The 16845-nt window shown below is 40.6% G+C and overlaps 2 protein-coding genes across 2 annotated transcripts in view; both read right to left on the bottom strand.

Annotated features, from left to right (window-relative positions):
* BTBD16 (BTB domain containing 16) overlaps nucleotides 1-16845 on the bottom strand; it is a 107029-nt gene that overhangs the window by 81992 nt on the left and 8192 nt on the right. Inside the window, exons 3-6 of the mRNA XM_069097406.1 lie at nucleotides 10721-10794; nucleotides 6587-6730; nucleotides 2174-2263; nucleotides 884-998 (exon numbers count right to left, since the gene is read on the bottom strand). Of these exons, the coding sequence (XP_068953507.1) occupies nucleotides 884-998; nucleotides 2174-2263; nucleotides 6587-6730; nucleotides 10721-10794 (423 nt within the window). The remainder of the gene's footprint in view (nucleotides 1-883; nucleotides 999-2173; nucleotides 2264-6586; nucleotides 6731-10720; nucleotides 10795-16845) is intronic.
* On the bottom strand, nucleotides 14871-15437 carry LOC138169574 (large ribosomal subunit protein uL1). Its single transcript, XM_069099147.1, has one exon. It carries the CDS (start codon nucleotides 15318-15320, stop codon nucleotides 14919-14921), a length of 402 nt encoding a protein of 133 aa, XP_068955248.1. The 5' UTR covers nucleotides 15321-15437; the 3' UTR covers nucleotides 14871-14918.

The raw sequence follows: 16845 nt of genomic DNA, 5'->3' as shown, positions 1-16845 counted from the left end.
ACTCTCTGTCTTGAAGTTGCAGAGAAGGTGCTGGCCTGCATTGGTAGAGGGAGATTCCTCTTCTGGGAGTTCCCTGTATCAGTGAAGTCACAGGTCCAGTCCCTCTCTCTGCCCCTAATGAGTAAGAGACTATTAGCTGAGAACTTGGCAAACTGGTTCAGTTTGAGCAACAGGAGGAATTGTGTATTATTTATGACTTAATAGGCAAATAAGAAGATTCTTCTGCCTAAAAACTCCACTGACACCTTAAATATTACTTTTAGAAATAAATTCATAACTCAAGTATAATAGGATCACAATTTTCCACAAGGAAACTGATGCCAAAGACAAAACGTGTAACCTTAACCCAACATTAGACAGTCAGTGACTGAGTATGAACTAGGACCCAGATCTTCTGACGTCTACATAATGCCTTCTATTTTTTCTGTCCCATCCTCCATAAAAGTAGAGAAGTTCATCATCAGAAGGAACTTCAGAAATTACCTGGTCTAGCCCCTTCATTTTACAATGAGGAAGCTGAGACCCAAAGAGGCAAATTAATTTGACAAATCCAACACAGATAACGAGGACTAGAGCTGGGATTTAGACCTAGATCTTCAGAAGTGTAAGCCAATGCTCTTTTACAACATTACATTTTTTTATCTGCCTCAAATCCTTTCCCATTGGCTTTAGGAGAGGGAAAGTATAGGGCCAAAGGATCAGGCACAGACTAGGGGAGGCAAATCAGATGGGCCACCTGGGAGCAGCACAGGGGCACTGGGCAGGTGCAGGAGGCAGAAAAATTAGGATGTTACAACACGGGAGAAGCAGGAAGGCATCAGGATCCCATCTTAAATTTTTGCTGAGGGCCACCCTATCCACATTCCTACCAGTGTTTCCTTACTTTTTAAACAGACTAGGGAACTGGAGAATGTTTGCAGATGCCAAAACGCCCAGGACATCTTCCATATGCACCTCTATGTCTTGGGTGTATAGACTCTTCAGGGCCGTGGCAAAGGCTGTAGGAAGCAACAGTCAAAGAGAAAACTGCTTCAGCATGAGGTTCTGTGGGGACAAACCCCTCAACTGCTGGTATCTAAAGGCCTGCAAATAGGGTCAGATTGTCATTCACTGGCCTCTTCACCCTAAGGAGGACAGGAATGACTGAAATGTCAGTAACCAACTGTCCATGAGCAGAGTTCAGTGAAGACAACTTTTTGTCATAAATTTAAATCATTCAGACATTTATTTGGAAAACCAGGTCAGACAGAAGAGGGGGAATTTGAATTGCTCTCTCCCTACTGAATAAATGCTGGAAAGCAGAGATGGTACAAAAAGAGAGTAACCCAAATGTATACCTAACATTCCCTCTTACCTTGATCCCAAGGTAAATGCTGTGAGTTCACTTACTGACAAAGAATTTGGGGTGCTTAAATAATCAATTCTCCCTAGATGGAGTTTAAAATGTATTTTCCTTGTCCCAAATTTAATGACCTAGTGAACAGCATCATTGTGAAACTCTGGTATATTTAATATTCCTTTGGGAATATAGGGATGTACTCAACTAGTTCAACCATCAACCAAATCAATTGTTTCTCACCCTGATCTGATTTCCCAGCTAGTCAACCATCAAAATGGTCAAGTCAAGAGGGTTTATGGGTACAGCCTTGACATAAATGATGACACTTCACCAAAAAGGCCTGTATTACATTGAAATGAAAGGATTTCATTTTGATAATGGAAGTGTTGAGATAAAGAATAATCTCAGGGTAGGCCCACTGTGGGCAAGGCTGGAAACTGAGCAGCAATGGACATGTTGGTAAGTCATATTAAAGAAGAGAGTCTAGGGTTTATGTCCAAGTAGAAGGATTTCCCAAGCCAAATGTTTGCTTGTGCCCTGGGGGAGTAAGTTTTTCTGGAGACATCTGCCTGATATTATACCTTTTCCTTAAATCCCATGATTTTTCCTTGCCAAAGATGCTACTTCCATCTTTAGTCAACTTTATGTACTTGTTCATTTTTTATTTTTATTTCTCAGATTAAAATTAAAGACATTTTTTTTATTTTGTGGGCTTCTTTGTCCTTTTCATCTATTCAGTTCATTTGAATGAATGGATTTAACATTGGTTCTTCACACATATAGAAGTCTGATTCAATGGCATTCTCAAAAAACAAAAGAGGTAGTTTACATTACCAGTTTTAGTGACTAAAGGATCATTAATCTTCAAGGAAATGGCTATCTTCTTTACTGGAGTCTTTTGTGGCTGTTCTTTGGGTGGTTCAGCTAAGAAATTAAGTGGGACACATGGGGTAAGAATTGTGCAAACGATACTGTACCAGTCACAGTCAATGTACCAAGATATTTTCATGAGAGCCCACTCTCCCCACACCCCAGGCTGTAGGCAAGAACCATTATGGAAGCTTGCAAAACCTTACCACTGTCTAATCAGACTCTCATAGTCATGTGACCTTAGTTGTAGATTGTGTATTCTAGAGGAATATAGCCAACCATGGTAATCAACTTGGTTGTCAGACTTCCCTCTACCTGTTCAAAGACTTGGCATCATAGATTTATGTCTAGAGAGGACTTACAAGCCAACTAGTTTGCCACCCACCTTTCCTTTTTCTTATATATGTGGTAACTGAAGGTCATCAACCAGTTAGTTGGTCATTCAATCAACAGGCATTTATGAAATGCTTACTGTGTGCCAAGCAAGGTCCTAAGTGCTGGTGATACAAAGAAAGGTGAAGAATAGTTTCTGCTTTCAAGGAACACATTCTAGTGAGGAAGACTACTTGTAAATGAGTAGGTACAGACAAGATACATACCAAGCAGCTGAATGTAATATGGCAAGAGCACCTGGGAGGGATTGGTAAAGATTTCTTGAAGAAGATGGAATTTTAAGGCAGCCAAGGGAACAAAGAGGTGGATGTATGAAGGCAGAGTATTTCAGACATGGGAGGCAGATAATGCAAAGACACAGAGATGGGAGATAGGGTGGGTTCAAGGTCCTATAAGTAGACGAATCCATAGAAGGGATGAAGTTGTAAGAAGACTAAGTAGGATTAGATTTGTGGGGAGATTAAGAATGAGGCATTGAGGAAGACACTGAAGTCAAAGGCTTGAGTGACTGGGAAGATGGTGGTGCCCTCCACAATAATAGGGAAGTCCAGAAGGGAAGAGGGTTTGGGGGAAAAGATACTAAGTTCTCTTTTGGATATGTTGAATTCATGATGTCTATAGGACCTTCTAGTTTGAAATGGCCAAGAAGCGGTTGGAAATACTCCAAGTTCAGCAGAGACACTAGGGACACACACACACACACACACACACACACACACACACACATATATGTGAATCAACTACAAAGAGATAGATGATAATTGAACCCATGCGAGCTGATGAAATCACTGAGATTGTAGAGAGTAAAATCCTAACCTTAAGCCCATCCAACAGCAGTAAAATTTGGAAGAGGCATAGAAATCATCATTATTATAATATTATGGCACAATGCATAGAAAGTTGGCCTTGGAGCCTGGACAGCCTGCAAGTCTTGTCTTTGACATATATAGGGAGCATGATTCTGGACAAATTAATTAACCTCTCGTGTTCTACGCAATTCTCTAAGACCACCATTGCAGATGCATTGCCAAGCTGCCATAGCAAGAAGGAATCTACTCACCAGTTCCATGAAATCACAGATCCAGCCCCTATCCCTATCCTGTGATACCCAGTATCTTGTAGCACTTTAAATAAACATGGTATAATCCTGGATCTGGAGTCAGAGGACCTAAATTCAAATTCTTGCACTACTACAACCAGTACAACACTGCAAAAATCACATAACTTTTCTAGGTCCCAATTTCTTCATTTATAAAATGAGAGTGTTGGACTAGTTCATCTGCAAGGTCCTTTTAGGCTCTAAAACCTTGTAATGGGAATGCAGATTTAAAGATCTTCCCTGCCCCTAGGCTAGAGTGCACCTGGAGCCTGGGGTAGAAGGCTTGTTTTTCAGTAAATAATTTTTGATTGGCCAGTGGGTCCAGAAGGTTGTTAGATTCTCTGAGCCAGGAGAAGGCTATATAAACCCTGATTTGAGGCTTTGTTTTGGGGCTGACTTTGAGAAGTGTTCTGTGATTTGATCAGATGAGACTCCAGGAAGCTGTTGTTGAGAGCTCCCCCCCCCCCTTTGAAAAAAAACCCAGATGTTGATTTGGTATGGATGTAATGGTTGGACACTTTGGAAATCTGTCTACTTGATCTGTTTCTCTGTCTTGATAATTCTGTCTGTATACTCTGAAGTTCAGGGTGCTGATCTTTTTCCCCTGAACTAGGTAAATGATACATATTTGACTGATTAAAGTAAGCTTGTTAACCCATTTTGAGTTGCTTTCCTATAACAAAGCAGATCCAAGAACCTGTGTTGGCAACCCACCCTGGGGACACTTGGGGTGCTTGCTGCTACAAACCTATAAAATGTTATTATGTGTAGACCCTTCTACACACTGAAAAGACTTGATGTCAGTGATCCTTCCACCTTGGACTGTGCCTGGAGCAGGTACTCAAGGTAATAAGTGCTTAACACACCTACATTTAACCACCAACATGAGAGACTTGCACCTCCAAAGGCATCCACCTCTTAATAACTTCCAACTACAACAAGCAGAAGTCAGAGGCAAAAAAGCCAGTCAAATCAATGTGGATGACTTAATAGGTTAGACCCAGCAAAAAGTCAACTCAATTCAATAAACATTTATTAGGCGGATACTTATGTGCAAGGCCTGAGACACACAGAAAAAAATGAAAAAGTCTTTGTCTTCAAGGAACTTAGATTAGACACTGAAAATAAAGTTGTAAGGCACCATAAAAGTTGCCAATTTATTAGTACTATTGATTGTTTTTTCCTTTCAAACTATTTGGAAAGGGGAGCATAATGCAAGGATTCTAAACCAAGGGTCCATAAACTTGTTCTAAAAAATATTTCAATAACTATTTCAATATAATTGGTTTCTTATTTTATTTTTTAAAAAGAGGTCCTTAGGTTTCACTAGACTGACAATGGAGACCATGGCACAAAAAAATTAAGGACCCCTAGCCTGGATAGCACCATCAATGGAGCACCCTCCATAGGAAAACCAGCAAATTGGGTCCAATGGTATTGAAATGGTAAACAAATACTCTTGAGGCTTATGGAAGGGAAGCACTTAAATTAGGGTTTCTACCACCTCTGTGAGAATCGCAGGACCACAGATCTAGAGTATGGAAGGGCTCTCAGAGGACACTGAGTACAACTCCCTCATTTTTACAGATGTGGAAACTGAGGCCCAGGGAAGCTATCTGACTTCATTCAGTGGTTAATCTTCAAACCATTATTCTACTTTCATTTTTTTTCTGTGTTTCATATTTATCTACAGCTGAAGGGAACTGTTAATGCTAGTACAGTATTCCTAATTGGATAGCCTCTTTCTCCCTAAATGGGCAGTAGTAGGTCATGATGTGAGAATCCATGGTTTTCTTTCCCACTCTTCATCAGAAGAATGTGGGGGCACATTTTCTAAGCCCATGGAGTAGAAGGAGTAGATTTAGCACCTCCGCTGACCGGTTTGGCTCCAGTATCCCAGAGTTTGGCTGCCTCCTACTTGAAATACAACCTGAGTCCTAGGGCACGTTGGTGGGCTTCAGTGTCTGTGGGTTTTCCGGGACACCTGCTTCTCATGCTGGGCATGAGGCTGTGCTGCACAGCCAAAGGGCAGTACATGGCCACACGTGGCCAACTGGGAATTCAATTAACTGCAGGGATAAGGGAGGAGAGTTGTGGCTTTTTGACTGATAAAAACTTGATCAGCCCAATTTCAGCCTCCAGACCCACAGACACTAAAGGCAGAATGTAATTTTATAGTCAATACTTCATAAACCATTTTTCCTTAGAGATATAACATGGTACACTGGAAAGAAATCAAATTTGAGCTTCAAAAGACTTAGGTTTGAGTCTTATCTCTGTCATTTGTTAACTTGGTGACTTCACCTGCCTCTCAAGGTTATTGTGAGGATTTAAAAAAATTATGAAAGTGAAAGTATTTTATAAAGCTGTAAAGCAACTGTATAAATACAAGATGAGAGGAGGGGCAGTGTGGTATGGGAACGAACAGAGAGCTAGATTCTCAGCCAAGAAGACCTGAGTTCATATCCTTCCTCTCACAATACCAGACAGAAGTAAGGGTTCAATAAATGTTTGTTAATTGACTGAGTGATTGACACAAACAGGCTGTGTGATCCTGAATGAGCCATTTATCTAACCTTTCAGGAACCTCCAGAACTATCAAAAACTTTAAGTTGAAGGGTAGTTAGCGACCTGAATCAGTAGAGAGAATTTCCTTACCAGAAATTCCCTACATGGATGAAATTATAGGTCTAAACAAAAAATTATTGGTAAATGGGCCAATCAACCCTTCATCTCCCAGCTGCCTAAGGAAAATGTCTGTCCTAGGGCTCTTCTGCTTATAATTAAACTCTAAGAGTGCCACAGCCTATCTCTCCCAACACACACACATGCCACTATCTCTAAAACAGTACAACAGGGGGCTCCTAAATCAGATGCTAAGATACCTCTCAGAAGTTTCTCCAGTTCTTTCAGGGGGTCTGTGTTCTTCTGGGACAGAGCAAATATGTAGAGCTTGGTTAGGGTCCCCGAATGGAAGAGCTGAGGTTGATGGAGTTCCCATTGGAAGCCCATGCAGTCAAGTGTCACATCTGAGGGAAGAAAACCATTTTGAGCAAAGTGTTCAACAACCTTCCTGGCTAGAACTGTCTAAGGAGCAACCTCATAGGGAAAGAGCTTTTTCTCATTCCTTATCCTGCTTGCCCTCTCTCCAGCATTTGGCACTGTTGATGCTTTCTCTTCCTTTACCTTGAAGACTTTCATGATGTTGCTTTCTCCTGATTCTCCTTCTCCCCATCCGGCTGCCTGCTCTCTTTGTTTCCTGGATCTTTATCCAGGTTATTCTCAGTAACTGTGGATATCCTCCAAGGCTCTGTTCCAGGCCCTACTCTCTGTTCTCTTTAAATATCTCTTCCACTTGGTCTCCCTGAATTGTCTCAACCTATGCCTGATGAAGAGCAGATAGGTGTTGGCAGTGAATACAGTACTAGGCCTGGACTTAGGAGGACTTGAGACATTGACTAACTGTGTGACCCTAGGCAAGTCACTTAAACCCTGTTTGCCTCAGTTTCCTCATCTGTAAAATGAGGTGGTGAAGGAGAGGGCAAACCACTTTCGTATCTTTGCCAAGATAACTCTAAATTGGGCCATGAAGAGTCAAAAATGACTGAAACATGAAATGAACAACAACACTTCTGACATGAATTTTCCCCTAGAGGGCTCAGATAAACCAGCCTGAGGCAGTCAGGAAAATTTCCATCCGAGGCAGCATAGTGTAGTGGAGAGATTTCTAGTTTAGCATCAGAGGACTTCCGTTCAAATCCCAACTCTGCCATTTACTATTTTTGTGACTTTGGGCAAATCACTCAACTTCTCTTCTTTGCCAGTTTTCTCTTCTGTAATGTGAGGGATTTGGACTCAGTGCCCTCTGAGGTCCCTTTCCAGCTCTAGATCTATGGTCCCATGACTTACCAATTCTGAGATTTGATGAAAATTCTGAGTCTGATGCTCTTTCCAATAGATAAACCCATGACTATGACTAGAAGACCTTTGAAGTCCCTTCCAACTCTACATCTACGATCCCAGGCTACTTGTGGGAATTGATGACTATTGCTGCCCTCTTGGGGGGTGACCCCCCCGGTTCATGGGTGGTTGTCGTTCAGTCATTTTAATTGTGCCTGACTATTCATGACCCTATTCAGGCTTTTCTTGGCAAAAATACTGGAATGGGTTTAACATTTTCTTCTCCAGCTCATTTTACAGATGAGGAAACTGAGGTAAACGGTGAAGTGACTTGCCCAGAGTCACATAGCTAGTAAATGTTTGGGGTCAAATTTGAATTCAGGTCTTCCTGACTCCAGGCCTAGCATAACATCCGCTATGCCTCCTAGCTACCCCTTGCTCATGGGGCAGATATTTAAAAACCTGTTCCAATAGCTGCCAGTAAGCAAAAGTTTTCAGCAAAAAAACTTCTCACTTGACAGGGAGTGAATGAGGAGGAAGAGGTAAGAACTAGAAATAAAACTAAAGTGAGGAGAGGAGGAAAACCCAAAACCGGAGAAGGACGATGGTAGAATGATATGAAAAGGCCAAAAATGTATTGGCTCCAATGTTAAAACCACCTGGGAATTTTCTAGGTAAAAATAGCATTAAAATCCAATGCTTCAAAATCATAAATATTAAAGGTTTAAAATCAATGTAATGCTAAGAAAAAGTTTTCATGTGTTAAGAAAATAGTTGCCTTATGTATAAAATGATGGCATTAGTATGGAAGGCCTCTGGGGTCCTTGTTAACTCTAATTCCTACAACTCTATCTGAATTCCAGAGGGAACATTTTCAATCAGCCCTAGGATGAGGTGATATCTCAAAGGACAATTCCTGAGCCTATTAAGGAGTACTTTCAGATCCACTGCCAAGTAAATTTATTTTAGTCCAGCAACCATTTATTAAGGCCTGCAATGTCTAAGGCACATGGCAAGCTGGAAATACTAAAGAATAAAAATGAAACCGTGTCTGTCTCAAGTTTATACTCTCCTGGTAATAACAGTCTTCTGACACTTCTGCGTTTTCCTTTTCCCAAGGAACAGGGAATGAAAAAGAGAAAATAACTTTTTCTAGACTTACTGATTAAAAAACAAGCAAACTGCTTTCGCCAGGTTCTGTTTTTAGCAGGCTTGGCATTTTTAAAGTATTTTATTGCACTTTGACATTTGGCTTGTTTCACAGTCCCCACTAGGGTGGAGTTGCAGGGACTTTATTCCTAGTGTTCTGCTAGACTGTAAGCTTTATTTCTTTTTAATTCATTTATTAAATTTTTCAGTTTCAGATTCTTTCCCTCTCCCTACCCCTCTCCCCCAGTCACTGAAAAGGCAAGAAATACAAAACTCATTACAATATGAAGTCATGCAAAAAAGACTGAAAGTTCTTTGAGAGTTGGGACTTTGTCTTAGACATTCATCTGCGTATCCCCTACAATGAAAAGAATGATTTACACATGGCTGGTACACAGTAAAGATGCATTGAGTGAATGAACAAAACACCCATGCTACAAACGAGACTAGAATCCACATAATGTAGCCATATGAAAATAAGTAATATATTGTAGAATAGCAATCATTTACAATCTTGTAGTATTCTCAAATTTTCAAGTTACTTTCCATATTTCATCTTGTTTGATCTTCAGAAGGGCCCTCTTGAGGTAGGTAATGCAAGTGTTATCCCATTTTGTAGATGAGAAAACTAAGTCTCTGTGAGATTAAAAGATTTGTGATTCATTCAAGATCACACTGCCAGCTTTAAGTGCTCAGGTCCTTACCAACTCTGAAATTTTATGAAAATTCTAAGTTTCATGCTCTTTCCAATACCTAAGTCAAGAGGCAATATAAATAGAAAACAAATAATGTCCCATCTCTCAATTCCCCTTTGTTTGGTTTCCATTTCTGTTTTGTCTCTACCTTCCTTCTCTGTTCATTTGCATAAGCTCACAACTAAAACAGGACTTCCACATTTAGAATCTTCATCTTGTTCCAAGGCTCAGTTCAGGCCCCACCTTCTTAGGTGAGAAGCCTTACCTGATTCATCTTGATATTCACCTGTCTTTCTACCAGTGGAACATGAGCTCCTTGAAGGCAAGAACTATTTTTATTTCTGACCTGGTTATTTCAGGTTCTTAGCACATAGTAGGAACTTAATAAATGTTTCATAAATGTAATTCATCAGAACTTTGTGGGGCTTTTTGTGGAGATAGGAGGAGAGAGTGAGGAGAGGAAATGGAGAGGGAAACCTTAGGAAGAAAGAAGATGGAGGCAATCTAGGGTGTGTTGGCTGAGTACAAGACCTGAATCCATCACAATCTAGTGGAAAAAGTTCTGGATGGCAGTCGAGAGTTGTGTGAGCCTGAGCAAAGAACTTAAGCCATCCAAGCTTCAGTACATTCATCAGTCAGATGAGAATAATAATTCCTGTCTGATCCACCTCAAGAGGTTGCTATGAATATAGTTGCAAAAGCACTTAATAAACTCTAAAGCACTCTATAGATGTAAAGGATTTTATATGAGGATAAATAAAGGGCAGGGGACAATGAGCAATGCATAGATAAAGCAAAAGTTTACATAGGCAGCATCGATTTTCCAAACAAATAGAATTTTCATAAAATCTTAGGAGCTGTGTTATGGGAGAAGTATTTCCCCCCTGAGTTCACGTGGTTGATAACTGCTGCCAAATAGATATTTACCACAATGCAGAATTGTGGAGGTAAAAACCTAGGTTTTTATTATTATGCTCAATCTTAGCAAAACACAAATGTATATTTCATGTCTAAAGACTAAACTCTTGATAATAGCAAAAGTGAGGAAAGTATAATTAGCATGCTTATGTATGGTATTTTGATTAAGCAGTCCATTCCAAAGGGGGATTATTTGTGGATTATTGATAACTTGCTTATGTCCATAAGCACATGAAAACACATTTGTTGGATTACTAGCAGGAAATATAGACCACTTTCATGAATTCAGGACCCCATTCTATACATATAGGTATGCAGAATTCTAAATTATTCATGTCACTGGAGAGAAGGACTTACCTGGCACGCTTCCCTGTGTGGGTTTTTTTCTGATTGAACCAGTTAAGATTTTCTGAAGTTGTGGAATATGTAACCTTAAGAAGAATAGGTTTTTAAAAATCCAGGAATTAATATTGACATCTGCTTTGCAAAGCCTATCTATACCATAAATCATTATCATCTCAAACTAATATAATCCTATAATAATAAAAATAGGTAGCATATAATATTATAATAATAACTTACATTAATATGACATTCGAAAAATACTTTCCTTACAACAACACTTTAAGATAGGTAGTACAACTATTATTTCCAGAGAATATTATTTACATTCCAGAAAACATAATATTCCAGAGAATAGCATTTACAGAGAAAACCAAGGACAGAGAGGATAAGCGGCTTGCCTGTGGTCATATCACACAGCTTGTCAGTGCCAAAGCTGGAATTTGGTCTTAGGTCTCTTATCTGTAAAAAACAGTGTTCTTTGTGGTTTACAAAACGCTTAATATATATCATCTCATTTGGGCCTCACGTTGATTCTTTGAGGTAGATGGTATGTTATTTTCCCTTTACAGATAAGGAAACTGAGGGCTAAGTGACTTGTCCAAGAGTATCTAGCTAATAAATGTCAGAGGCAGGATTTAAGCCCCAGTTTGTCCTCCTCTATATTGGGTGGGTATCCCCCACCCCCAGCCAGCTATCATCAAGGCACAAGTTCCCCTGTAATATCTTCTCATCTTTTTCACATTTGGGAAAGTTTGTTAACTTAGCCAAGATCATAGAAAAGACCTCAAAGTCTTCATCTGGGTCTTCAGTGAATGAAAGCCACTGCAGGCGGCAGACTGGCATTCTACTGAGCTGGTACCTCATTCAATGAAGTGGTACCAGATAATCCATCAAGATTTCTCATCTAGCATGAACTGTGTTGTAAGTTGATCATCTGCCATCATCATCATACTGGATGAGTTTGTAGCTGAGAAAAATATGATACTCAAATCAAATGCAGTGCTCTGTCCCCACCCTAAACACCTCTTAGGAAAATAGAATCATTACAGAGAGCCAACAACCAGTATTTTACACCCTGGAAGATTTATTTAACTAAGTCTGTCAATGTCACAGGGCTATGTCATATCCCTGAAGTTCATGAATGGAAATTATAATGCCAGCCAATGACAGACTGGAATGGTGTTGATGTCCTTTCTAAGCAAAGATGACACTCCTCATTCACCATCTGCAGGTTTCAGTCTTTGAGGTATTTTCTTACCAGGGGAGATAGATTTACCTAGAGCCAACTGTACTCTCATTCAATTCACCTTGTGGCCAAGGTCACACGTATTCAAGATAGCTGGCAATGATTAAAGGTGCTGTCTGTGACTACAGAACAAACCAGAGCTCGCTGGAGAATTCAAGGATTAAACTCATGACCCCACAGTTACTATAATCTCACCAATTGAGTTAGAGGGTCACAGTTACAACATGAGCTGTCATATATTGACTTATCTCCTGATCAAAAGAGCTGCAGGGGCATGATTTCTTGCTTGTGTTAGGGATTTTGAAGAATCTAAACTCTCAGGGTAAACTATTTTAGTGTCACTAAAAATAAATGGGCTCTGTTTCTCATCCTTAAAAATTAGTAGATACTAAGTGGGATTTAATCATAGCTAAGATGGCAGGTAGGCATGTAGACATGTAAAACCCTGTAGGTGGAGCAGCTAGGTGGTGCAGTGAATAGAGCACCAGCCCTGGAGTCAGGAGGACCTCAGTTCAAATCTGACCTCAGACATTTAACACAAAACTAGCTGTGTGACCTTGGGCAAGTCACTTAACCCCAATTGCCCTACCTTCCCCTCTCCAAAAAGAAAAAAAAAAAGCCTATAGGAGCAAAGGGAGAGAATGGACAGAGTACTACATTAGGAACCAAATTCCCATCACTGACATTTACTAGCTCTGGGACCCTGGGCAAATGACTTCACCTCTATGCCTCAGTTTTCCCCTCTCTAGAGTGAGAGAGCTGGACTCATTTATCTTATAGATGTCTTTTCTAAAACAACATGTAATTGGTTAGTGGTCCTTAAAGGTCTTTAAACTCTTAACCCTGTGAGCTATCTTATAGTGCTTCCTGATTTGTGACCTGATTTTGCTGGCCTTCATGCTGAACCATAAAAGCTTTACCCATAGGAAAAAGAAAGGGTCTATGAGGTTGTGATGAGCCTTATGGAATCTCACTGGGAGGCACATTTGGAAAAAAAAATTTTTTTTGTTATAACATTTAGAATTCAGAGAGTTCTGAAATATCATGAGGAGTCTCTTCTTCTGTTTTATATCAGGGTGTGGCTAGGTGGCACAGTGAATAGAGCACCGGCTCTGGAGTCAGGAGGACCTGAGTTCAAATCCAGCCTCAGACACTTAACTAGCCGTGTGACCTTGGACAAGTCACAACCCCAATTGCCCTGCCTTCCCCCCTCCAAAAAGAAAAAAAAAGAATTTTATATCAGAAAACAGCTGCCAGGAGACCTTATTCTTAAATATTATGCTGGCTATACATATCTTTTCTTCTAAAACCTCAGTTTGCACCAAGTACCAACCTCTCCTGCCTCTAATCCTTCCAGAGTGACTCCATATTCTGTTCATTACCTTATTCCTGGCTAACAGGCCCTCACTTCCCCTTTTGATAGCAGAGCTACTTTGCATTTTTAGGAGGTGAGGGAGGTGATTATTAAAATTATATAGATATATATTTAAAGTCAGGAAGGGTTCAAAGTCAACAAGGAAGAAGAACCATTTGTCAACTTATCACTTTCTGTGCCTCAGTACCTCTGACAAATTTTGAATTTCTGACACCTGGTTCTCCAGCTCCCTCTGACTTCCCCACGCTCTGTTTTTCACATTTAGTGGCAAAGCATGGATCCATTTACATAAAAATCACCCTGGTTTCTGAGGAAAGACAATCGTTAGCTGGTAAGAAATGAGTTTTCTCCACTTCTTCCCTTGCTCCTCTTCACATATTAAAATATGTGAATAAAAGCCAAGAGCCAACAGGGGGTAGCAGAATGTAATATGTAGGTGAGTCACTAAGACGAAGAAAAAGTCATATAAACAACTGGTCTCACACATCCCTAGACTTACTAAAGGCAAGTCTGCCTCTGTTGGCTATGTTATCATTCATTGTATGTAAGAAGTGGAGAATATGAAGGATGGTATTGTTTGGGTGAGATCAGTGGTCTGGGGCATCCTGGAAGATGGAACCTGTGTGGGCCACCACTGACACCAGATGCCAGCTCATTCAGTCTTTCTTCCAGGTTTGCCATTCATGTTTCCCTCCATAAAAGGATATATCCCTTAAATCTGTCCTAGGCCATCTCTTTGTGTGTGCATGTGTGTGTGTGTACACAAATATATATGTATTTTCTCTTTTGTTGGTCTCATCTGTGGTCTTATACATTGATGGTAGTCAATAGTCAATTAACTTTTATTAAGTGCCTACTTTGTGCCAGGCTTAAATTATGGGATAAAAATAAGAAAATCGGATCGAATCCGGGCTCAGACGCTTAGCACCCACCCAGAAACACCTGGCCGTGTAACCTTGAACAAGTTACTTAACCCCAATTGCTTAGGGGCGGCCAGGTGGCTCAGTAAGTAAAGAGCACCGGCTCCAGTGTTGGGGATCGAATCCGGGCTCAGATACTAAGCACCACACCCAGAAATAACTGGCCTTGTAACCTTGAGCAAATTACGCCACCCTGATTGCTTTTAAAAAAAGAAATAAGAAAATCAGTCCCTTCCTTCAAGGAACTTACAATATAATGGGGGAAGACTATACAAAAGGAAGCTGAAAAGGGGGTAGGGGTGGGCTGGATGCCAGATGGTACCAAGCGGAACAGTTGATGGGAAATAAAGTTTGCTGGGACAATATGAGTTCTCTATAAAGGGAGGCTTTGAGAGGAGTTTATTTCCCTGTCCTCCAGCCCTCCAGTCAGAGGCAGGTCTGAGGTTGCTGAGGAGGTGTTGAGAACCAAAACTGAATCAGTCTCCCTGATGATGAGGTTTCAGGTGATGAGCTGATCCTGGGGAAGGCATGGCGTTCCTGGAGTCCAACTAAGCAGACCAGCTAATGGAAAATGAAGGACTTCCAAATCTTATAATCAAAAATGTATAGCCCGTCCAGATCTTTTTTTTTTCATTTGTAGCTTCCGCCGTTTATTAACACCATGTTGATTTAATACAGCCGCTGAGGTTTGCCCATGGTGCTCTTGATATACAATGCCCTCACATTTTGCCAGTTTTTCTTCAGCAGAGAAACCAGGAAATTGACAGCCAAATGGATGTTGTAGACAAGCTCATCGTCTGTCATCTTCACATGGCCAACAGCCACCGCTAGACACAGCACCTTCTTCATCTGGAACTTGATAGTAGATTTAACCTCATCAACCTTCGCCACCATATTCTCATTGTGGGTGAGCAGAGATGGAAACTTGCCGGCTTTGTTCAGACCAGGGCCCAGGATTCGAGGAATTTGCTTGATCAAAGACTCAGAGGCCAAAAAGGCATCATACTTTTTAGCCAGTTTCTTGACCAATTTCTTGTTCTTATTCAGCTTCTTCAGGGCCTCGATGTCCATGTGGGGGATTTCTACAGCCTTGGCTTTATCGCAATGCTGCTGGTCTCCCAGTACACACACAGAAAATTTAGGTCGGGGTGTGGATTTGAGCCTGATGGTGCCAGAGAAACGTTTATCCTTTTGGGGATCGTCGTTCTTCAGACTGATCTGCAGCTCCACAGTTTACAAAAACTTTCTTTTTTTGAGCTGGGTTCCATGCAGGACCTCCCGCAGAGCTTCATAGAGCATGTCACGTGAGACTGCTGTTCATGGCTGCTCACTGGTCACAAGCCGGGGGGAAAAAAAAAGCCAGATCTTTTTTCATTAAGTTTGGTCCTGCAATTCTGCCTGGTTGTCCTGTCAATACCTCAGACTCAACATGTCCAAAATTGAACCTATAACCTTCCCCTCAACTTAACCCTCCCACACATTTCCCTTTTCCTATCATAGTCATTCAGGTTTAAAACCTCAGTCTTTTAAAAATTCCTCTTTCTTCCAATTCCAAATTTCTATCATCCATCAATTCCTCTCAGTTCCATAGCCACATCTTTCACATCTGACCCTTCCTCTCTACTCCACCCTAGTCCAGGCCCACATCATTTTTTGCTTGGACTATTGTAATTACTCTTAGTTTCTGGTCTACTCTGGCCAAATCTATCCTTCATACAGCTGCCAAAAATCTTCCCAAGGCACAGGTTTAACTATATCCCTTCCCCTACCTTACAAAACATTTTCAATGTTTTTTCCCCTACCACCTTTAGGAAAAACCTTTTTTGGCTTTGCTTTTAAAGACCTACCAAAATCTCACTTCAACCTAATTTTCCAGTTGTATTTGATATTATTATCTTCCTTACACTCTCCACTGCAACAAAACTGAACTACCTTAATTTGCCATCTCCATATCATCCCCCAAGCCTGGAGTGAAATCTTTCCTCATATCTGATGTTCAGTCCTTTTTCTTCCCAAGCTCAGGTGTCACTTTCTGTGGTTAGTGTTCCTCAATCTTTTCAGCTGATCAGGCTTTTCCATCCTTAACTTTTTCTGAAATGCTTTGTCTGATTTCTTCTTTGCCTCTGAATACTACCTTAAATACCAATTATCTGCATATTTAGCATATCTTTCTGGTATAGTGTAAGCTACTTGGGGACAGAGATGGTTGATTTTTTATCTTTGCACCCCCATCACCTGGCATAGTAAACATACTCAGATGGATCTGGGATCTCATTAATGTGAATTTAATGAGCTTAATGAGATATAGGCTGAATCATTCTTTTCAATGCAGGGAATAATCAATTCATGCCTGACCACACAGTGAAGCTCTTGTCCATATCATCCCGTAAGTTGTCTATAGGGAATTCATTCAAAATTCTGAAGACCTTCCTCACTCTCTTCTCATTGTGAGGATAAAAGGGAAATACCTACGTTTCTCAGTAATAGTCCTTTATTTGTGATGTGGCAGAGAACAAAACCCAGAACTGAAATAATTTGGAAAAAAAAATTAAGTCATCAGGCAGAAAGGAGAGCAGAAAAGGGGGTGGCTCACTGC

This window comes from Petaurus breviceps, unplaced genomic scaffold (assembly GCF_028583685.1).
Source record: "Petaurus breviceps papuanus isolate PSGF00001 unplaced genomic scaffold, PetGlider_PUasm1.0 37, whole genome shotgun sequence".
Lineage (NCBI taxonomy): Eukaryota > Metazoa > Chordata > Mammalia > Diprotodontia > Petauridae > Petaurus > Petaurus breviceps.
This window is presented reverse-complemented; position numbering and strand designations above follow the sequence as displayed.

Excerpts from the sequence above, each read along its gene's own strand:
- LOC138169574 (XM_069099147.1), bottom strand. The coding sequence starts at position 15,320 with ATGGACATCGAGGCCCTGAAGAAGCTGAATAAGAACAAGAAATTGGTC.